Here is a 22,071-nt window from a genome sequence, read left to right as displayed (position 1 = left end):
GGCAATATGGCTCCCTGGCAATATGCCCAGATAGGTGTGCTCTAACAGGTGTGTTCCAGACAAAGCCTCTTATAGAGGGTCTCTTCACAGACGTTTTCATTCACAGATGGCCCTTGCAGGTGCCCTGCAACATAGGGGGATACAGGTATTTTCCCACGGAGATGTCCCAAACAAACGGTTTCTCACAGGTGCATCCTTGACAGATGGACCTCAGTACACACGAGCCCCCCTCAGATGTGCTTCTGTTAGAGTGCCCCACGCAGGCGTGCTCAGATCTCCCTCTCACATGAGCTCAGTTCTACGCAGCTGTCCCTCCTGCAAGGTTGTTTCCTCCACCTCATAGGTATGTGTCTCAACAGGTATTCCTCCACCCAGGAATGCGTTACACAGCCTCCGCCACCACAGGTGTATTCCATTTAAATATCCATCCATATGAGGCTTTTTCATATAACAGGGTCCCCTACAGGCGCACTTCAATGCAGGTGTGTCTTGTACAGGTGTTTCTAATGTCTTTCCACACGGCAATTCCTCCTGCAAATCTTGTTCATTTCATAGGTGAGCCATGCAGATGCATTTCCAAAACAGATGTGCCCCGCGCCACAGTGCCTCAGCCAGGTGTTTACATGCAGGTGTGTTCTCTCACAGGCAGGCTTCCATTCAGCTATACTCCAAATAGATGTGTTTCAAGGCAGATGTGTCCCTCGGCGTTCTTACAGATCCGTGCAGATGTCTTCTTTACACCTAAGCTCTCATGCAGGTGTGTGCCACATAGGTGTTTTTTCCTTAGAGGCTCCCCATCCCGGTCTGCCCAAGACAGGAGTGCTTCACACACCGGTGTTTCCATGCCCTGTGTTTCCACACCTGGACAATTCTACAGGTGTACCTGCAGTGCAGGTGAAAGGCCCCTTTTACACCTGCGCGCTTACACTTCTTTTTATGCCTTCGGATTGTAGGATTGGGTTCCCGTTACAGGTGCGTCCGCGGCGCGGCCCCGCCCCCTCTAGGCCCCGCCCTCTCATCTAGGCTCAGGTGCAGAAGCCGGAAGTGCGCTCCCCTCCCAGGTGAGTGACTAAACTTTCCGGGTCACGTGAGCGGGCGGAGCTGGAACTGTGCGACCCAGCCACTGACCGACGTACCGAGGGTTCGAGCGAAGGACCGGCATCCAGACCCAGAGCGAGGTCGAAGGTGCCCGGACCAGGTAAGGAGGCAGGTCGTGCGGCTGGGCCTGCCGCCCCCTCCCCTCTTCCCTCCTCTTCCCCTTTCCCTAGCCCAGGAACGCGCCGCCCCGAGTTAATCTTTAATCTCTGACCTCTGGCGGCGGGGCGGGGCGGGACTTGCGGGTGGCCAGCACGGGTCGCCCCTCCCAGGGGCCTGTGCCTGGATCCGGCCCCCTCCCCCACGCCCTGGCCTTTCTCCTTCAGCTCCCAGGTGCGGGGTCGAAGGTACCCCCAGCCGGAGATGCGGTAGGAGCGGCCCCCGCGACAAGCCCCTTCCCTGTGCCACCAGCCTGTCACCCGGCCCATGGCGAGCCCGAGCCTGGAGCCGCTTCTGGCGCTCGGCCTGCCACTGCTGCTGGCCCGCTGGGGCCGGGTCGGGGGGCAAGGTAGGTACCGGTCCGGGGCGCTGGGGGTCTGGGCTCTGAAGAGCTATGTCACTGGAACACGGAGAGGTCAAGAACCCAGGTGCGGGCATGTGATGCCTTGGGAGCCGGAGTCGATAGTCAGAGCTGGAGGGTTAGAATTTCTGTGTCCTTCCGAATTGGAAGGTTGGAGTTGGTCTAGGAGAATTCCTGAGTTGGGTGGAATTGTGAGCTGCTGGGAGAGGAGGCCTGCGGGCCGGAGTCTCAGTAAGGTTGAGGACTCTGGGAAATGCGAATCAGGAGGAAGCCTGCCTGGGGCTTCAGGCCCAGGTTGAGCAGACTGGCCTGAGGTGTGGACCCTGCCTTTTTGCCCTCTATTCTAGTTTCGGGTGCCTGGGGGGAGGTGTGTGAGTCAGACACTCCGGGGAAATACGGGATCCGCCCAGCTCCTTAAGGGCTGAGGGAGGGCCGGGGAGGTGGGTTGTCGAGGTGGGGAAGGGTTGGGTTTCCAGACACTATCCATTATAATAGCCCCCAACTCAGTGCAAACTGCAAACTGCTGTTGGTTGATTACTCGCTGCTGGGCTACCAGGGGTGGGGGTCCCCAGAGAAGCAAAATCAGTGAGGCCATCCCCTTCATGGAGGGTACCCACAGAATGAAAGACTCAGAAGGGCAGAGTTCTAGTGAGGGGAAATGCCCAAGGATGATGAAGATGTTTCCAGATGGAAAGGAATAGATGGGGGTTCATTTATCTTCTCTGGAGTTTCCCAGATGGCTCAGCAGGTAAAGAATCCACCTGCCATGAAGGAGCTGTAGGTTCGATCCCTGGGTTCGGGAAGGTCCCATGGAGGAGGAAATGGCAACCCACTCTAGTATTCTTGCCTGAAAAATCCGGTGGACAGAGGAGCCTGGCAGGCTATACAGTCCATGGGGTTGCAAAGAGTTGAACATGACTGAGCAACTTAGCATTGTCTTCTCTACAGTTTCCCCAGCAGTTTCTACGACCTGGTCCACAAGTGTGAACACCACCACTACGCCCTCTGGCCCCAGCCCTGGTTCCAATGGAGGCCTGGTGAGTTGAGTGGGGAGGGTGGTGTATAGGGGAGGAGGGCGGAAGGGATTTTATTGAGGAGTCCCTCAGGTAGCAGTTGGGAGGGCCTAGACTTTCAGGGATGACTGGTTGGGTTTGGTGGGGGGAGGCATTGGAGAACCCTATGGGAGAGATCAGAAGGCCAACTCGGCAAATGGGGAGACCAAGAATGCCTGGAAGGGAGTGAGCAAGAATACCCTGCCTGGCAAGGTCAGGAGCCCCCTGTGCCTCTCAGGCAGGGGGAAGGGGGAGCTAGAAGCTTAGGTGTGGCAGGCACTTGGAAGGAGGACCCCAGACACAGCAGGTGGAAGAGCCCAGGAGCCCAGGTATGATAGATGGGGATCAGGAACCCTGGGGGAAGGAACCCAGTCACCCAAGGTGGCAGGTGTTGGGGGAGGGGATTACCATCCCTAGAGGCTTCTCCGGGTCAGGGGGTGGACAGGATGTCCAGATTCAGGGGTAACTCACACCCATCCCCCCTCCCCCACAGTCACAGGAGGCCACCACCGCCATCATCGTGGTTTTCTCTCTCCTGGCTGCTGTGCTCCTGGCTGTGGGTCTGGCCCTGCTGGTGCGGAAGCTACGGGAGAAGAGGCAAACGGAGGGCACCTACCGGCCCAGCAGTGAGGAGCAGGTGGGTGCCCGAGCTCCACCGCCCCCCAATCTCAAGCTGCCGCCTGAGGAGCGGCTCATCTGAAGGCTGGGGCTGGCCGCAGCCACCAACACTGCTCAGGACTGCCCGGCACTCGCTCTCTCACAGCCACCGAGACACCGGCCTCTGATGGTTCCGGAGGACTTGGGGGGCCGCGGGGCACCTGCTGGGCGGGCTCTGCGAAGCATGCCGCCTCTGCTTGACTCTGCCTGCAGTTGGGGTGCCAGGGCTGGGGACCCACCTCCTCGCTTGCTGCACCATCGGTTATCTGTCCTGCTGCCGCACAGGCCCGACACTCCCCCCCTCTCCTTTCCTTTCAGTTCTCCCACGCAGCTGAGGCCCGGGCTCCCCAGGACTCCAAGGAGACGGTGCGGGGCTGCCTGCCCATCTAGGTCCCCTTCCTCTACCCATCACCCTTCCTGGTTGTGTGACCTTGGGGGAAGGCAGAGCCCTCTCTGGGCAATCAAACCCACCCAGTGCTTAACAATAGACGGGAAGAAGGTGCTTCTAAGACTGTGCCTTTGATGGCAGGGGACACTGAGGCTGCTCATTTTACACATATATCTATATAGTGGTGGTGAGATATTATAAGACCTTCCTGTGGGCTGGTAGGAGTAGGAATTAGCCTAGATGAAGGAGACTCCTACAGGGCACATAGGCTGTTGGAGGGCCCTAGGGGCTGGGAGGGCTTCCTGGAAGGGAGGGGCTTTTAGCTTCACCTAAGAGCCAGCCTGAGGTTGCCTCTGGAGGGGAGGTGGTGAGTGGTGTGGGTTTCTGAGCAAAAGAGGGCTCCCAGATAAACTCGTCAGGAAAATCCAGCTTTGGGCTCTTGAGGCTTTATTAACAAGGGGCCAGAGTCTCTCCCAGATCCTTGGTCCTTAACCTTCAAAACACTTTTTAAGCTCAGCAACTCTGGGCCCGCTCCTGGCCTGGAGCTCCTGCCAGTTGCTTGCAGGTGCAGCTGGGGACCTGGGGGCTTCTGGCTCCTCAAGGGGCTGGAGGTGAACTGCGAGCAGGCCCTCTGAAGGTGAGGCTCCGGGGTTCTCTGAGGAACCCGGATCCGAGACAGAATCAAGGGCTTGGGATGTCCAGGTAACACCCAAGTTGGGCTCAGGTCGGGGGCTTTCTGGAGGGCTGGGCTGGCTGGGTGCTGCCAAGAGCTGGGAGCGGGGGTCCTCCTGGGCTGTGGGATCTTCAGTTGCTTCATGGGGAGGGGAGAAGTGGGGAGGCTGGGGCTCTGTGGGAGAGGATCCAGGGTCCCCTTTGCTGCTGGGGTCTGCAGAAGCTGTCAAAGACTGGGATGGAGACTCAATTTCTGGGCCAGTCTCTGAGGGCAGTTGGCACGTGGGGTGCTTCCCAGAGCTTGTGGCATCCAAAGGCTGAGGGGTGTGCAGAGGCAGCAAGGACAGGTGCTGGGGCTCTGGCGGTTTGTCATCATCCGCTTGCCAACTCGATCTTCCCGGTATGTCAGGCTGGGTAGGGGTGGGAGATGGGCAGGTTGCTGGCCTTTGGATGAAGCAGGTGCTGGCAGGTTGGATGGACAAATGGGGAAGGACTGGGGGGCCGGGGAGTGGGGCTCTCACCAGGCTGAGGCAGCTGTCCAAGTCCTCTCTGTGGCAGCAGTCTAAACTCTGGCTGGGCCGCAGGCTACCAGTCCGCGTGGCTCTCGTGCTCAGGCTATCCAATATCTCACTTAGCAAATCCAGTTCTTCTCCAGACCCCAGGAAGCTGCCATCCAGCGCTTCCTCTGCCCACGGATCCTGAGCATCCTCTGGGCTCAGGGAGGGTGTCCTGGGTGAGGATGGACAGCCTCAGGTTCCTGCCCCAGACCAGCTGCCCTGAAGTGTCTGGAGTCTGGGGACCCACTTTCCCATCAGTCTTGGCCCCCACTTCCAACACTACCCACCCCCCCGCCAACCCCCTGCCTTGGAGTCTTACCTCTCTTCCAGGGACTCAGAAGGTTTCTCTTCCAGCCTAAGTCTCCTGCTGGGGCGACTCCTAGGGCGAAGGGGCCGATTCTGCAAAGGACACATTTGGGGGCTGGGGGCAGGGCCTCAGGAGCTACAGAATTGGGGGGCTCTGTGAATGGGGGATGGTGTGGGCACCCCATTTTGGGGTAGTTGAGATGTCTGGTTGGAGGCAGGGAAGGAGAGAAGGACGTGGTGATAATTCCAGGTGTGTGCATTGGCACTAGGTGGGACGGGGCTTACCTGTCCAAAGTGCTGGGTGATAGGCAGGCGCTGCTGCAGGCGATCTGAGCGGCTGGTGAGGGAAGGGGCCCTCAAGGAGCCCCCCCTCTGCAGGCCAGAGTCCCCTTCCTAGGAAGAGGGTGGGTAAGCCAGGAACTGCTTCCCCCCACTGTCCCCTGGCATTGGCCACTGACTTTACCTTGTACATGAGAAGACTCTGCATACCCTTCAAGCCGCTCTTTGCCTATGGAGGAACCGAAAGAGTGATTTGACACCGGCATTTGAGAACCAGGCCCTCCACCCCTGAGGCCAGATTCATCTCCCCATCTGCTCATGGGTGACTCAAAATACATTCAGAATCCCCCTGTACCAGCTAAGGCGTCAATACAAACATGCCTCTTTGACTAATACAAAAGGAATATTCCCTGAGGAGATAACCCCCAAATGAAACAGGCAGTGGCAAAGCCGGAACGCCGTAAAAAGTCCGTGTTCAAAAGCCGAGCAAAGAATAAAAATTCAACAGACGGTTCCAAGCTGCGGGAGCCGGTCCCAGGAAACTTTTGGATTTGGGAGAAAAACAAAACACTAAGCGTGGAAGCAGAAATGTTAGTGTCTAAGAAGGAATACCCCAAGATGTTTGCCAAAGAGTCCTGGTGATCATTTTTAAATAGGAAAGACGATCTGACAACCGTGAAAGAACACAGTCAATGGAAAATAAAAGTAGGAAACATTGCAACTGGTTTAACTGCTGGTTCAGTTCTGATAAATTGTCCTCTAAACGGAAGGTTAAAACATCCTCTGGCTTGGTCACCCTGGTAACTGGTCTGTCCACCCCAGCCTCACCGAGCGGTACATGTTCCTGACAGCTGGTTGGGTCTTGGCCTTGACGGAGTGCAGAAGGGCACCACCACCTTTCTGTGGAGAGAAAGCCAAGGCAGAGAGGCATAGGCATATCCTAGACCCCACCTGCCCACCTGGGCTGTGTGTTGCTGGAAAAACCCTTTTTCCTCTCTGAATCTTCTTTTTTATTAAATTAAAAAACTGAGTTATAATTTACATACCATACAAGTCACTTGCCTTACTTGCGCAACTCAATGATTTTTGGTAGGTTTACAGTAGTTGCATAACTATCACCAGAGGCATAGAGGTTTTTTGTTTGTTGTGTGTATTTTGTGTGTGTGTGTGGTATGTCGGATTTTAGTTCTCTGACCAGGGATCAAACTCCCCTGCCCTCTGCGTTGGAAGCGCGGAGTCCTAACTGCTGGACTGCCGGGAAAGTTCCTCTCCCTGAGTCTTGATTTTTTTCACCTCTTTCTATAAATGGGCATAGTGAGGATGGCTATGGGTTTAATTTAATCCTGTGATAAACACTAAAAGTGGTATTACTACCTTCAGGTTGTCTGCCCAAAGCTGGTAGGAGCGGAGTGTCCCTGCAGAGAAGAGAGCAGAGAGCATAGCATCTTCAGGGTGGTTGGGCTTAGGTGGGGGTGCTGGTGGGGTGGAGGCTCTGAGGCCAGGTGCAGAGCTTACCTGAGGAAGCCCCACTACAAGTGATCTCCTGTTCGAAGAGGTCTGAGAAGCCTTCACCCGTGTTCAGCTTCTCCAGTCGGCCTTCGATGAACTGGGGGTGTGGGAGAAACAGGAAATCAGGGTGCCCCAAACATTAGAATGCAAGTTCTAGGGATCTACTCCTATCAAGACAGAAGACATCCTTGGCCCCACCCTTCCCCAACATGAGGCCCCAGGAGTCTGGAGCCCATCTCAGCAAGTCAGAGGTCCACCCCTCCCCACCCCAAGTCAGGATCTGTCTTCAGGGACCAGACTCTGTCGCTCACAGGGTCGGAGAAGTAAGATTGCCACTCCACACATGCCTGCCTCCTCTCAGTGACCCTGGGAAGAGGTCGACTCCACCTCCAGGGACCCTAGAAGCCAGTTCGCCCTGAAGGACACTAAAGTTCATCCAACTTTCTTCCCAGAACCCAAAAGTCCGGTTCCACCTCCCCCTCCCCTCATCCCTGGGGTCCAAAAGGCCGGCCTGCCTCCCCTCCCCGCAAAGGGAGTCTGACATGAACCTCCATCCTCGATCCAGGAGGCCCCAGCGTTAGGACTCAATAATTTGGTTCCAGCCCAATCTCCTCAGGGACCTAGAAGTAAAGCTTATCCCTAGGAACTCAGATCAGGGGGCTTCCATTTTTAGAGACCCAAGAATTCATGTCTCTCCCACCCCGGAGACCCTGGAGTGGGGATCCGGCAGGGCCAACTCTCTCCCCGCCGGGTGAACCCAGGCGTCCATCCCTCCAGCCCCGGCTCCGCCCTCTGGGATGCGCGCACCAGCGCCCCTAACCCCGCCCCTCCGGCCTCAGCCCCGCCCCCAAGGCTCTGGCCCACCTGTTTGAACAGCTGCAGGTGCACAGCCCGCCGGTGGAAGGCCTGCAGCGGCGCCCCGGGTTTCTGGGCCAAGAAGGCTTCTTCACTGAAGGTGACAGGCTGGCCCTGGAAGAAGGACTCGAATTCTAAGCTCCTCGCGGCTCTCCTGGATCCCTTATTCTGCCTTCCTTATTCTACTGTCCATCTGTGTAGCTAACATTGATGGAGTGCCTCTGTGTGCTTGAACTCCATCAGGACTTCATGGGCAGCAGGGAGGACCTGGGCTTTTACCCGGAGGCGGGTGGCAGATGGGACCTGACTCATGCTCCTAAGTGACCTCTGGCGGTTGCGAGGAGGTCAGACTATGGAGCGCGGGGGTGAGAACCCGGAGAGGGGACTTACAGTGACTCGATGAGAGCGCTGATTCAGGCAACAAACAAACAAGAGGGGCCAGAATGGAGTGGAGACAGAGGAGGAGGAGAAATGGACAGTGTCCGGCTGAGTTCAGGGGCAGAGCTGACTGGAACATCAGATTCTCAAATGATGGAACTCTCTGACAACCTTTTTATAGAACAGTTGTGAGAAACTGTGGGTAGGGGTGAGGAGGGTGTCAGGGTTGAAAGTCAGCAGATCAAAGCCCTGGCTTCAACACCCACCTGCTGTGGGTTTTCTCCAAGCCTTGTTTTTTTCACATGTAAACTGGGACCATAATAGTATCCCTCTCATTGTATTGTTATGAGCATTGAGATAATGACAGCAACTGTAAACCTCGCGTTTATCTATTGCGATGTGCCAAGCACTGTCCGAGCATTTCAGACACACATGACCTTTTTGGGTGGGTACTGTTGTGGTCCCATTTTACAGATGAGCAAACAGAAGCGCTAGAGAAGGAAATGGCAACCCACTCCAGTACTCTTGCCTGGAGAATCCCATGGACAGAGAAGCCTGGAGGGCTATAGTCCATGGAGTGGCAGATAGTCGGACACGACTGAAGCGACTTAGCACGCAAATGGAAGCTCAAAGTAAGCACTCCATAAAAACTGGGTATTATTATCCTGCAGGCACCCACGGGGCTGCTCCCTTCTCATTCCTGCTACTCACCGGGCTGCAGACGAGAGCATCGCGGTACCCTCCGAAGAGCAGGGCCTGGGCTTTGAGGAAGAGACGGGACACCCCTTCCCCAGGGGCCAGCGCGACCTTCCTTAGCCGCAGCCTCAGTAGAGACACCTGGGGGACAAGGGGGCAGCGCTGAGCGGGCAGGTGCTGAGCCTCGCCTACCGGATGTGGCAGGAGGCTGGGGAGCGGGTGACACTGACCACGTCTGGGGGCAGCGCCTGCACATCGTCGAAGGGTGTCTCCAAGGTATTGGAGTCGACGTTCAAAATCACGACGTCCTCCAGGGCTTTCTCCCGCACTCTCTGCATTGGAGAGTCGGAGGGGGTGGCCGCTCAGGGCCCGAGGATCTCGGGCGGGGAAGGGTACACACTCCGCCCGCCCGTGCCTTCCAGGCCCGCTCCCGCTTACCTCAGCGAGACTGGCGTGCACTCCGATGAGGTAGGGCATAGGCGCGCTGTGGACGACCGAGGGGGCCCGGTCACGCAGGCGCCGTCCCCGGGTCCCCAGGACCCCAGGCTTCTTCCCCAAGCCCTGCTCCCTCCCCAGGCCCCGACCCTCACCAGCAGTAGTCCAGTAAATGCGGCGGCAGCGTGGGGATCAGCACGTGCTCCCAGTGCATGGGATACAGGAGAGCGCAGGACGCGTGGACACAGGAGGTCAGCTGGGGACGGGTGGAGGGGACCTTGGAGTCAGAGCCTGGACTCCCAGCTTCAAGGATTCCTCGCTGGGACGGTGGCTCCCCCGACTTCATTTCTCACGTCCTCTGTCTCCTGTCTCCCTCCACCCCTTTCCTCAGCGAATACTGGATAAGAAGTGAAAACTGAAATACTTTCACGTGAAGGCCAATAATTCTGCAAATTACAGTGTTGGGGGCTGGTGCTGCCAGGACTCGGCACGTGCTAGTCTCTTTCTCTCTAGGGGGCGAAGCTAATATTCAGCTCTCCGGATCACTCTCTTTAGGGGTAGGACAGCGACCCAGCCCACCAACCCCATCCTGAAAGAATTAGAACTAGTATTGAGCTGGACCTGGTCTCGCCTCTAGGGGTGGAGCAACGGTTAGCCTCACTGACCCCACCCCTAAAGAGGTGGAGCTAGAATTCAGTCCCTCCCTGGTCCCGCCCCTAGCGGTGGGGCCAGCATGCAGCCTCCATTTCCCCTGTCCTTCCTCTCTAGGGGCGGAGCTAGAATTTAGGCCTCCCTGCGCTCACCCTTTGGGGGGCGGAACCAGTCTTGTTCCGGCCCGTAGTGGGTGGAGCCTGGACTCAGCGCACCAAAGCCAGACTATACAGCATCCCCCTCGGATTTCCCCCAAGAAGGTGGAACCAGGGTTCAACGCAACCATGACCTTCAAAGGCGCAGAGCCAGGACTTTGTCCTCGGGTCTCGCCTAGTGGGGTTAGAGCTAGGAATCCGCCCCGGTTGTCCCGCCCCGAGAGGCCAAGCGAAGCCTCTGTCCCTCCCTGGCCCGGCGACCCCCGCCTCACTGTGCTCAGTTTGCTAGACGTGAGCAGGACCCTTCGCTCTGCTAGGAGGGCGGCGAACAGTCCCACGATGTTCTCGTCGGTCACCGCCACCACCAGCTCCGTTAGGTTCCTCTGAAGAACAGAGAGAGACGCTGGACACGAGGGACCACAGGATCTCACAGCCCCCTCCTGGTTTCTGGACCTCTACCCTCCCCCAGAGCTCCCTCCCGGGGTCTCCACTCACGTTCTCAGGAATGGATGGCAGGCGGCTGGAGTCGGGAGCCACGAAGCAGGAAAGCTGGCGGGGGATTGGGGGAATGGGGAGAGGGAGAGGACCGATCAGTCAGTGGATTGTCCTCACGGGGATCCCAACCTTCCAGGGTTCCCCATCTCTGCTCACCGACATGTTCTTCCCAGGGACAGGGGACTGCAGGCCTTCTGCACTGGCAATCCTCACTCCACTGCCCTGGGGGAGAGATGTACGGTGTACTCCTCAGGGCCTGGGTGCAGCCTATCCTGCCACCGGAGGTCCGCCGCCTCCGAGGGTACTCACCAACTCCAGACCTACTGAGGCCTGGGTCCCAGGAAGGGGCTGCTGCAGCAGATTTAGAAGAAGTTCGTCCACCTCTGAGACCTGAGTGGGGGTGGGATATCTGAGCCAGGACGTGGGTTGGGGACTCTGAGGGTCTTGACTCAGGCTGGATGGTCTGGGAGGAGTCAAGGGGCCCAGGTCAGGCTTGGGAGGCTAAGGGCTTGGGTGGTGGTGGGGCAGGGGGCTGGGACTCCTGCAGAAATGACGGAGGGTTGGTCTCACTTGGTCTTGAGCCAGGAGGTCCCCCACTGTGTTCAGCAGCTTGTAGAACACCTCAAACCAAGGCAGGTGGCTATGGAGAGTGGACACAATTTCCATGGAGTGCCCCTGGGCAGAGTCCCCAACCCCCACCCCCAGACCCCCAGCTCCCACACCTGAGGATACAGAGACAGCTGAGAGCACCAGCCCGCAGGCGGCAGAAACCAAACCTGCGGGTGCCGGTCAGATCTGTGAGCGCGAAGGTGAAATGCTGTACAGCGGTGCTGGGGGTCTCCCTGGGAGCAGGAAAGGCTCTCAGAGACCTGGGCATCCCACCCCTGTGAACCCCCCTCCCCTCCATGCCCCTGGCAACGCTCCTCATACTGTGTCCATCAGTCTGGAGCCCTGGGCATATAGGTCCCTAGTTGACAGGGTCCTTGATTCTCTGAGTCCCTGGGTTCCTCTGTCCCTGGTTCTCTGAGTCCCTGGATCCCTCAAGTTCCTGGTTCTCTGAGTCCCTGGATCCCAAAGCCCCTGAATCTCCAAGCCTCTGGGTCCCTGAGCCCCTGGGTCCCTCAGTCCCTGGATCCCCTCAGTCCTTGGATCCCTAAGGCCCTGGGTCCCTGAGCTCCTGGGTCTCTGAATCCCTGAGTCCATGGTTCCCTGAGTCCCTGGATCCCTGAGCCCCTGGGTCCCCGTGTCCCTGGATCTCTCAGCCCGAGGTCCTGGGTCCCTGAGGCCCTGGGTTCCTGGACCCTTGGATCCCTGGGCCCCTGGATCCCTGGGCCCCTGAATCCCTGGGCCTTTGGAACCCTGAGTCCTTGGGTAAATGAGTCCCTTTGCGTATAGGTCACTATTTGTCAAATTCCCTGGGTGTCTGAGTCCCTAGGCCCCTGAATCTCAGACCCCTGGGCATATGAGCTCTGCTATCTGAGTCTCTGGGTGTTTGAGTACTGAGGGTCCATGAGAGGTCTGGATCCCTGGGTCCTCGGGTGTCTGCTTCCTTCCATACCTTTCCACATCAAAAGGGAAGCAGAATTTAGGCACCATCTGCATAGACTCCTGGGGATGGAGAGAAGCACACACTGCTTGGCCACTCAGCTTGGGCCCCACCGCAGAGCTCCCGGCGGTGGTCTGTGGTCCCAGACATTGGGGCCCCTCCCCCAGGGGAACAGGCCCTGGCCCCGGGAGAAGAAAGGAGCCAGCCTGCATACCTGGTCCTGGAAGTCTGGGGGGAATTGCCGCAGGATGGGGGGATCTGCACGGAAAATGAGCCACTAAGTTCAGGGTCCCAGGCCCACCCTCCGTCTCCCCTCCCCCAGCAATGGCCCCTGACTCACCTTCCTGCAGGGAGGCAGGGTAGGCTGCTTCGAAGAACCAATCAAACAGGGCAGGGGGACCCCCTCTGTGGGACAGAAAAGGGTTTAGTGGGTCCAGGGACTTGCTTGTGTGTGTGCCTGCACATGTGCGTGACTGTGTGTGTGTGTGTGTGTATGTGTGTGTGTGCGCGATTCTATACTGTGTCTGCCTGAAAAGATCTGACTCTCCAGGTAAGACTGTGTGTGTGTGTGGCCGAGCCAGTATACCCCCCTCTTCTTGCATAGCCGGTCGCGTCACTGGGCATATGTTCGAGGCCCTGCCCCAAGACTTCATGGGGCCCTGGGGACTGATCCCAGGTTTCCTATCCAAGGAAAGAGGGCAGTGTGCCCTGATCCTCCTGGGAAGCCTGCAGTCTCTGCCTTCCTCCCCTGGCCCTCTCCCCACACCCACCGTGCAGAGGCTTCGGGGACAGAGAAAGAGGATGGGAGGGAGTGCAGACACACTGTCCCAAACATGGGGACCTCCTCATGCTGAGCTTCATCCTCACACTGACATAAATCCCACACAATCAGTCACACACACACATGGACACACAGAGTCCCCCTTCCCCCACTGCTGGCCCCGGAAGCCAGACTCCCCATCACTGAGATGTAGCAAAAGGCACACGCTCAGAGCAACAAACTTAATCATACAGAGGGAGAGGGAGAGAGAGACGGGGGAAAGTCCCAGAGTGGCCTGAGTGTGCCTGAGAGCAGAGTCCATACTGTAGGCCAGCTGAGTCCTACTCTGATTCCAGCCACCTGCCCCTGTGACTCACAGTCCCTCCCCGGCCTGCCCCAGCCTTGCTCCCCTCAGCCCCAGCCCAGGCCTGGTCTGGGAATCTTGGTCCAGAGGATGGGAGAGGGGGCAGCTCTTACTCGGCTGTGGATCCCATGGTCCCTGGAGGGCTGGCCCAGCGGGACCCTTTCCCCAGGGGTCCTGGGGGCCTGTGCTTTCTTGGGGCTGGGCCCTGAGCCGCCTCAGCTTCCTGTGTGGCTGAGAGAGGAAGTTTAACGGGTGACGTCCCCAGAGGAAGGCTCCTGCCCCCACCCACTGTGAGAGACCCAGGCGTCTTGCCTTCTAGCCTTCCGCAGGATGGGTGGGCAAGAGGTCTGTAGGCTCAGAGGCCAGATCCCCTGCCAGGCCTGCCAGGATGGGCCACGTGTGGACCCCACCATTACATCCAAGCCTTCCCTTCTCTGTAGCAGCCCAGGACTCACAGTTTGCCTAAAATGCTTCCTCTTCTCTTAACTCTTTTCCCTTTGGTCCATTTGCACTGGCCATTCCTCATGGGACCGCCAGAGGGAGCCAGGATGGAAAGTGGACACGGGGGTGGGGGGGCACAAGAAAGGTGGATGGACAGCAGACAGAACACAGGCACCAACAGGCAACACACAATGGCCAGGAAGTGACCAACACAAACAGGCCAGAACAATCACAGACCGCAGGCAGACACAGAGATACCCAGTTGTAAAGGCAGCACGTAGTCACAGACACAAAGTGACGAGCACAGAGGGACAACACATACATAAAGAAGTCCTTGTCCATCCAGACGACAGGCGCAGGGGGATAACACACAGGTTGCACCCAGCGAACAGTTCCAGACAGAGACAACAGACACACACACAGAGACCACAGTTGTCGAGACAAATGGAATATCAGAGAAACAGAGCCAGACAAGAGACCGAAATGCACAGGGCACAGATGCAGAGCAGTAACAAAGGGACAGACACGGTCAGGGCTCAACCTCAAGTCAGATTCATAGCCGGACATAGTCACACACACACAGAGACACACAGCAGTGTTGTGTGTCAGAGACACACAGTGTCAGAGACACACCCAAGCAGTGTTGCAGACTGAAAAACAGACAGACACCTGGGACAGTTGTCATGTTGAAAAACAAAAATCAGTAGACACACTTGAAAGCACCAAGGCAGGAGACATTTATGGTCATGCACATACATGCAAAATCCCACAGACAGGGACTTCCTGGTGGTCCAGTGGCTAAGAATCCACCCTCCCAAATGCAGAAGGCTTGGGTTCAATCCCTGGTCAAGGAACTAGATCCCACATACCGCAACTAAGAGTTTGCATGCCACAATGAAATGCAGTGCAGCCAAATGAAATGAATATAAATATTTAAAAAAAAATTCCACAGAGTCAAAATGCTGCAGAGTTTTCAAGACTCCTCGGCTCCCTGCAAGATGTTGAGAATGTCTGTGTGGATGGAGGCGTGCATTTCCACGAGTCCACATGTGACCTGGTGTGGCTTGGGGTATCTGGGGTTGAACACGGTGTCCGTGTGCCTGTAGAATTTGTGTCTACTCCATCAGGCTGCGTGAGAATGTGGATGACTGGGGATTTTCCTTCTGTGCCTGTCCACATGACTGTGGGTGCAAGGGTATTTCCACTCTGGGTGGTGGGGGATAAGTTAGTGCATAAGCGTATGAACACACACAGAGATATATACATACAGACACAGCCCTCCAAGGCTTCCAGCCAAGATGTATATGAATGAGGCTGATCACAGCTCGGTCCCCTCTTTCTCTCCAAGGGGAGCTGGCTCCCAGCCAGGGCTGGGGATCAGGGGTACAAAATACTCGGGCCATCCCTCTCTGCTTCACCCTTTGGGGCCTTGCTATAGACTGCATATTTATGGGGCTCCTTGAATTTATATTGTGAATCTCTCTCTCTTTTTTTTTTTTTTTGGTGTGAGGAACCAGGCTTGATGGATCCTAGTTCCCTGACCGGGCACTGAATCCAGGGCCATGTCAGTGAAAGCTCGGAGTCCTGACCACTGGACAACCAGGGAACTCTCAATGCTAAATCTTAACCCCTAGGGTGGTGGTATTAGGAGGTGGGGAGTGGGTCTTTGGAAAAATAATTACATCATGAGGGTGAATCCCATGAATTGGATTAGTCTCCTCTTAACCCTGAATATTCATTAGAAAGACTGAAGCTGAAAGCTCCAATATTTTGGCCACCAGATGTGAAAAGCCGACTCGCTGGAAAAGACCCTGATGCAGGGAAAGGTTGAGGGCAGGAAGAGAAGGGGGCAACAGAAGATGAGTTGGTTAGATACCATCACTGACTTGATGGACATGAATTTGCCCAAACTCTGGGAGATAGTGAAGGACAGAGAAACCTGGTGCACTGCAGTTCACGGGGTCACAAAGAATCAGAAACGACTTAGCAGCTAAACATCACCACCACCAACAAACTCATAAAGGAGATGCCAGAGAGATCCATTACTCCTGCCACCATGTCAGGACATGGCAAGAAGACTGCCATCAGTGAACCAGGAAGCAGGCTCTCATCATAACTTCTGGCACCTTGATCTTGGACTTCCAGTTTCCAGAACCATGAGAAAGAAATGTTTGTTATTGATAAGCCACCCAGTCTATGGTGTTCTGTTAACAGCTGGAATGAACTAAGGCATAGCCTTTGCAGAGATATTTCAAATCCTTCTTCATTTCTGGAATTCAGTCCCATGGGCAGATCCATTGGGGGTGGGAATGAGAGAGGAGCGCATGCTCCTTTGCGAAAGTGGGACCCCATCTGTCCTTGTTTCTGCATCTTTTTTTGGCTGTGCTGTGCAGCATGCATGATCTTAGTTCCCCGACCAGGGACTGAATCCGTGCCCTGTGCAGTGGAAGCATGGAGTTTTAACTTCTGAACCACCAGAGAATTCCCCTGTTTCTGCATTTGTAGCATAAGCAAACATGGTGCTTGTTTCAGAGATCCCACGAAGGTTCAGTGAGAGATTTCACGTGATATATTTAGTACAAAGTCACACCTGAATCAAGCTTTTGGTATGTTCTGTCCATGATTAGGGGAGATGGGTCAGGGAATTGGTTAAGAGAATAATTTTGGAGTTAGAGATACTTGGGTTCTCTAACATCTAACATCTCTGTGACCTTAGGCCAGTCATTTGACCTCTCTGTATTAGTTTTGTCTGGCTATGTAATCTATCACCCTATAGTTTGTGGCTTAAAAGAACACACATTTAGGGACTTCCCTGGTGGTCCAGTGGCTAAGACTCTGCACTCACAGTGCAGGGGGCCTGGGTTCAATCCCTGGTCGGGGAACTGGATCCTACATACCGCAACTAAGCAGTCCCATGCCACTGCTGAAGACCCCACGTGCCGCAGGGAATGTGCTACAAAGATCCTGACCTGACACAGCCAAATAAATAATAAATATTAAAAAAGCACACATTTATTATCTGAAAATTTCTATGGGGGCCAGGGCTCTGGACACAGCTGAGTTGGGTCCTGTACTGCGGGGTCTCTCTGCTGTAATAAGGTATCAGTTGGGCTGTGGTCCCTTCTGATGCCTCAACCGAAAAAGGATCTGCCTCCAAACTCACGGTGGCTGTTGGCAGGAGTCAGTTTATTGTGGACGGAGCACCCCAGTTCCTTGCTTGGCTGTTGACCAGAGGTTACCCTCAGGTTTTGTTTTGTTTTTTTTTTTGCCATGGGGACCTTCCCAACCTGCTTCTTGCTTCCCCACAACAAGCAAGTTGAAAAGGCAATAGAGAACTCATCAAGGCAGAAGTCACAGGCTTTCGTAAACCAGTCTCAGAAGGAGCATCCCATCGCCTTTGTCATATCCTGTTGAGCAGAAGAAATCTCCGGGTCCAGCCTGTGCTCAGTGGGAGGGGAGAACACAAGGGCGTGAACAGGGAGACAGGCATCATCGAGGGTCATCTTAGAAGCCACCTTCCACCTTCCCTGTGTCTTTGTTTTCTTGCTTTATCTTTAAAATAATAAAAAAAAAAATTAGGGACTTCCCTGGTGGTCCAGTGGTTAAGAATCCATCTTGCAATGCAGGGGATGAAGGTTCCATCCTTGGTCAGGGAACTAAGATCCCACTTGCCTCAGAGCAACTAAATCCCCACACCACAACTACTGAGCCTGAGAGCCACATCTAGAGAGTCTATGCACCGCAGTGAAAATCCCATGTGCCACAGCTAGGATTCAACACAGCCAAATAAATATTTTAAAAATTAAAAAAAAAATTTTTTTTTGGTCACCATGTGGTTGGTGGGATTTTAGTTCCCCGCTCAGGGATTGAATTTCTGCCCAGGAAGCAAAGTTCAGGTCCAGGGACTGAACCTCACCCCTGCCGTAAAATCAGAGTCCCAGTGACTGGACCACCAGGGACATCCCTGTCTCCTTTCTTTGAAAGTGAGAAAACATGGGAATTCTCTGGCATTCCAGTGGTTAGAGCTCTGTGCTTTCACTGTGGAGGGCCGGGGTTCAAACCCTGGTCAGGGACTAAGATCCCACAAGCCACGTGGTGCAGCCAATAAATAAAGGAATACACTTTATTTATCATACATCTTTATTATTTATTTTTCACTATGCCGGGTCTTTGTTGCTGTTTCTCGAGTTGTGGTGAGCAGGAGCCACTGTCTAGTTGCCATAGTTGTGGCTCCCGGGCTCTAGAGCACAGGCTCAGTAGTTATGCCTTATGGGCTTAGGTGCTCTGTGGCATGTGGGATCGTCTCGGACCAGGGATCGAACCCATGTCTCCTGCATTGGCAAGCAGATTCTTTACCACTAAGCCACCAGCGAAGCCCCATACATCTTTAATTTTTTTTTAAAGGAAGAAAAGAATACACCTCATAGTGTTGTTGTGGTCTCATTGATTCGCTTGCTCCTTCGTTCAGCTAATAATTACTGAATGTCTGTGTTGCATAAGCTGGTCTATACATGTGGTGAGCAATGTAGACAAGGTTCCTTGAAGCTTACCTTTCAGTGGGGTGGGAAGGGGACAGACAAAAGAAACTAGAAATAGACAAGATAATTTGTGTTAGTGATAGGTGCTATCAGGGAAACACCTGAAAGGAGAAAACGGAGGGAGAGTGACTAGGTATAATTTAGAGTCGCCAGGGCGAGGCTGCTCTAAGCAGGTGTCCTTTGACCTGAAACCGGCGGAGAAGGAGGAGCCAGCCATGTGCACACCTTGGGGAAGAAGGAGCAGGAACTGCATGTGAAAAGGCGCTGAAGCTGCGTTGAGCTGAGCACATAGAGGCCACTGTAGTTTCATCTTTAGGAGGGAGGGGGAAGGTGATGAAGTTGTCGTCATCAGAGTAGAGACCAAGGTGAGAAGTCTAGGTTTCAGTCTGAGTAAGAGGGGAGTCGTGGGTGGGAGGGTTATTATTTGCATACAAAGGCTCCTATGAGTCTGGTGGGAGGAGGTCTTTGCACACTGGGGGAGGGGGAGGGGGCGGGGGCGGAGGTGGGGGTGGGGGTGGGGTGGCAGGCAGCGGAGAGCCCAGGGAAGTGATGGAGGGGATTGACTGGGTGAACAACAAAGACGGCTTAGACCGGAGTGTAGATGGGAGGAGTGAACTCGCTCAGTCATGTCTGACTTTTTGTGACCACATGGAGCCTGTCAGGCTCCTCCATCCATGGGATTCTCCAGGCCAGAATACTGGAGTGGGTTGGGGAGGAGAGGAGGGGTCAAATTCAGGACACATTTTGGAGACAGAGACAACTGGATTCAGCAAAAGATCTGAAGAATGTTTTGGGTCTAGAAAACAATGAATCAAGGCTGACTTCTTTTTTTAATCTTTTGCTTTAAAAAAATTTATTTTTAATTGGAAGATAATTGCTTTACAAGAGCTTCCCTGGTGGCTCAGTGGTAACGAATCCACCTGCAATGAGGGAGACTTGGGAGATGTGGGTTTGATCCATGGCTCGGGAAGATCCCCTGGAGGAGGGCATGACAACCCACTCCAGTATTCTTGCCTGGGAAATGCCATGGACAGAGGAGCCTGGTGAGCTACAGTCCACAAGGATGCAAAGAGTTGTACATGACTTGGTGCCTAGACAACAATAATAGGGAGTTTTTCTGTGGCCATGTTATATCTAGGATAATAAAGACAGTCAAGCTTGCTGCCTAGTTCATCATCTTTCTGGTCCACCATCCAGTGATGTGCTGAGCCTGCTGAGATGGGGGTGGCTGCAGGCTGGATTTCCCAGGCTGTCTTCCTCCTGGCTGTAGTGGGACGCAGGGAGGGGGCTGGGGCCCCATCCGGAGCTGGTGGTCCCGTGGAAGAGCTGGGTGGGAAAAGTTGGTTGGCTTTCAGCATCCCTCGCTTTCTCTCTGTCTCTCTCCCTCCTAGTTTGCCTTCGTGTGTACCAGAAGCTGGGGGGAAAACTACATTGCCCAGAGTTCTTTGCAGCTCTGGTTCTGGATGCTGATTAGGTTCTACCCTTGAGTAATGCTCCTGAGAGATCTGGAATGTAGAAGTGAGACAGAACAGTGTGTGTGTGTGTTTAATTATTTAAAAATAGTTTTAAGTTCATTTTAATTAATTTTGTTCAGTGTCCTAGTGGACCTATCTCTGTGGCTTTGTGAGTGTTGGGGTGGCGTTTTTTAACTCAGTTATTTCCGGTGGCAGCCCTCTGATTCTCCAGTCTGCAGAGGAAGCAGCTCCCAGGGTGGTGTTCCAACCTATTCTAGGGCTACACCAAAGAGGGCCTCATAGGCAGCAATATCAGCATCACTTGGGAGCTTGTTAAAAATGCAGTTTCTCCCCTTCCCCCTGCCCCTTACTGAATCAGAGATTATAAGGTGGAACTCAGGAAGCTGTGTTCATGCAAACTTTTCCTGCTGACTCTGTGCTGAGTCACTCATTGTCATGTCCGACTATGCGATCTTGTGGACTGTAGTCCATCAGGCTCCTCTGTCCATGGAATTCTCCAGGCAAGAATACTGGAGTGAGTTGCCATTGCCCTCCTCCAGAGGATCTTCCGGACCCTGGCATCAAACCCACTTCTTTTATGTCTCCTGCAGGTTCTTTACCACTAGCGCCACCTGGGAAGTCCCCTCGTGACTCTGCTGTACATCAAATTTAAGCAGCATTGGCTTACAACCCTCTCTCTCAGCCCCTCCAGAGATGCTGTAAGCCCCTAAATCCTCACTCTAAATGACTCCTACAGCTGCCAAGTGGATGCCTGGGGGCTCAGCAGGGCCCTCCTGCTGAGTATCCAATCCCTTTCTGCTTAATATGCCTAGAGTCTCCCACACTGAACACTGGCTGATAAAGTGCAATCAGAGTTCTTGACCTAAACTATTAGTTTGAATCCCAGGTCACCACTTCATAACCAAGGGATCATGGGCAAGAAACTTTGTGCTGCAAATTGGAATTTCTAAAGATGGTCATAGTTGTAGCTTCTGTTCCACATGCTCTTCTACAACCTATCCTCTGGAACCTGGACAGGCCTTTGTGAACACTTTAATTAGGAGTCCTCAGGACAGCAAGTGACCTCTAAAGCTGTTAGAAAAATGCAATGGGATGTTTGCTGTTGGAGGAACCCAGCCCAGGCAGATCATGGAGAAGTCCCAACACCCTCCTTCTACCCGCCCCTGCTGAGCCCCCAGACATCTATTTGGTGGCTATGTGAGTGGGTCAGTCACCTTGAAAGGAGACCCCTCAGCCTCAAAGAAGATTCTGTAGCTGATGCCACAGGGAGCACCAATAAGCTACCTTTCCAAGCCCTGCCCAAATTGCAGATTTGGGAGCAAAATAAAAAATTGCTGTTGTTTTAAGCCCCTAAATTTTGGGGGGGTTAGTTTGTATGCAGCAAAGGCTAACTGATAACATTGTCTAAAAGCTCAGATCTTTTTTTTTTTTTTTTGGCCATGCCATGCAGCTTGTGGGATCTTAGTTCCCCAACCAGGGGAACCAGGTTCATTGTGCTATCTGTGCTTAGTCACTCAGTCATGTCTGACTCTTTGCGACCCCGTGGACTGTAGCCCACCAGGCTCTTTTGTCCATGGGGAGTTTCCAGGCAAGAATACTGGAGTGGGTAGCCATGCCCTCCTCCAGGGGATCTTCCTGACCCAGGAATTGAACCGGGGTCTCCTGCATAGCAGGCAGATTTTTTTTACCAGCTGAGCTACCAGGGAAGCCTGACTAGGTTCATTGGTAGAAACTCCATCCAGAACCAGGGAATTTTCTAAAAGCTCAGATCTTACAGGGTTGGTGTGAGGGTTATAAGACATGTATCAGGCCCATCAAAGTGTTTCACAGTGTTAGTGACCATCTCCCTGGCAGGACTGCCCCTGAGGCACTACCCATGGCTGCCATTTCCCCGGCACCCTTTCCTAGAGGTTCCCCCTGCAATGTTCCATACTTGCAAGATGCCCCACAGAGAGTGGTGGCACCTCCATCACTCAGCACCCACCCAGTACCAGGTACTGTGCCCTGAGTCCTTACAAAAATCCTTGAGGTGTGGCATGGGGGGGAAACATGAGCCCATTTTACAGGTGAGGCAATCAAGGCTCAGAGTGGGCAAGCATCTTGCTCAACACTGGAGGGTGAGTTGGTAGCATAACCCGGTCTGACTCTGAAATCACTGTCCATCCCCAGATTAAAAGTCCCTTCAGCTCCCAACTCCATCCCACAGGGAGAGGAGGGGTGACGAAAAACACACTTGGCAGAAACATG

General features: G+C 54.5%; 2 protein-coding genes across 2 annotated transcripts; one reads left to right on the top strand and one right to left on the bottom strand.

The window, feature by feature from the left end:
* Positions 1–1,049: 1,049 nt before the first annotated feature.
* Positions 1,050–4,184, top strand: CRB3 (crumbs cell polarity complex component 3). The gene is made up of 5 exons (XM_070373827.1): positions 1,050–1,198; positions 1,422–1,603; positions 2,564–2,652; positions 3,161–3,304; positions 3,643–4,184. The coding sequence occupies exons 2-5, from the start codon at positions 1,522–1,524 to the stop codon at positions 3,712–3,714; spliced, it is 387 nt and encodes a 128-aa protein (XP_070229928.1). The 5' UTR covers positions 1,050–1,198; positions 1,422–1,521; the 3' UTR covers positions 3,715–4,184.
* On the bottom strand, positions 4,143–13,608 carry DENND1C (DENN domain containing 1C). The gene is made up of 23 exons (XM_070373825.1): positions 13,484–13,608; positions 12,587–12,651; positions 12,461–12,504; positions 12,259–12,308; positions 11,423–11,542; positions 11,271–11,340; positions 11,010–11,090; positions 10,857–10,922; positions 10,701–10,754; positions 10,478–10,588; positions 9,555–9,655; positions 9,403–9,448; positions 9,195–9,296; positions 8,980–9,105; positions 7,900–8,004; positions 7,042–7,132; positions 6,901–6,941; positions 6,355–6,426; positions 5,711–5,755; positions 5,533–5,640; positions 5,261–5,340; positions 4,906–5,113; positions 4,143–4,794 (listed from the first exon to the last, which is right to left on the bottom strand). The coding sequence occupies exons 1-23, from the start codon at positions 13,498–13,500 to the stop codon at positions 4,201–4,203; spliced, it is 2,397 nt and encodes a 798-aa protein (XP_070229926.1). The 5' UTR covers positions 13,501–13,608; the 3' UTR covers positions 4,143–4,200.
* Positions 13,609–22,071: the final 8,463 nt, after the last annotated feature.

The sequence above is a fragment of the Bos mutus genome, chromosome 7 (genome assembly GCF_027580195.1).
Source record: "Bos mutus isolate GX-2022 chromosome 7, NWIPB_WYAK_1.1, whole genome shotgun sequence".
Classification (NCBI taxonomy): domain Eukaryota; kingdom Metazoa; phylum Chordata; class Mammalia; order Artiodactyla; family Bovidae; genus Bos; species Bos mutus.
The sequence above is the reverse complement of the archived record's forward strand: the minus strand, read 5'-3'. Positions and strand labels throughout refer to the sequence as shown.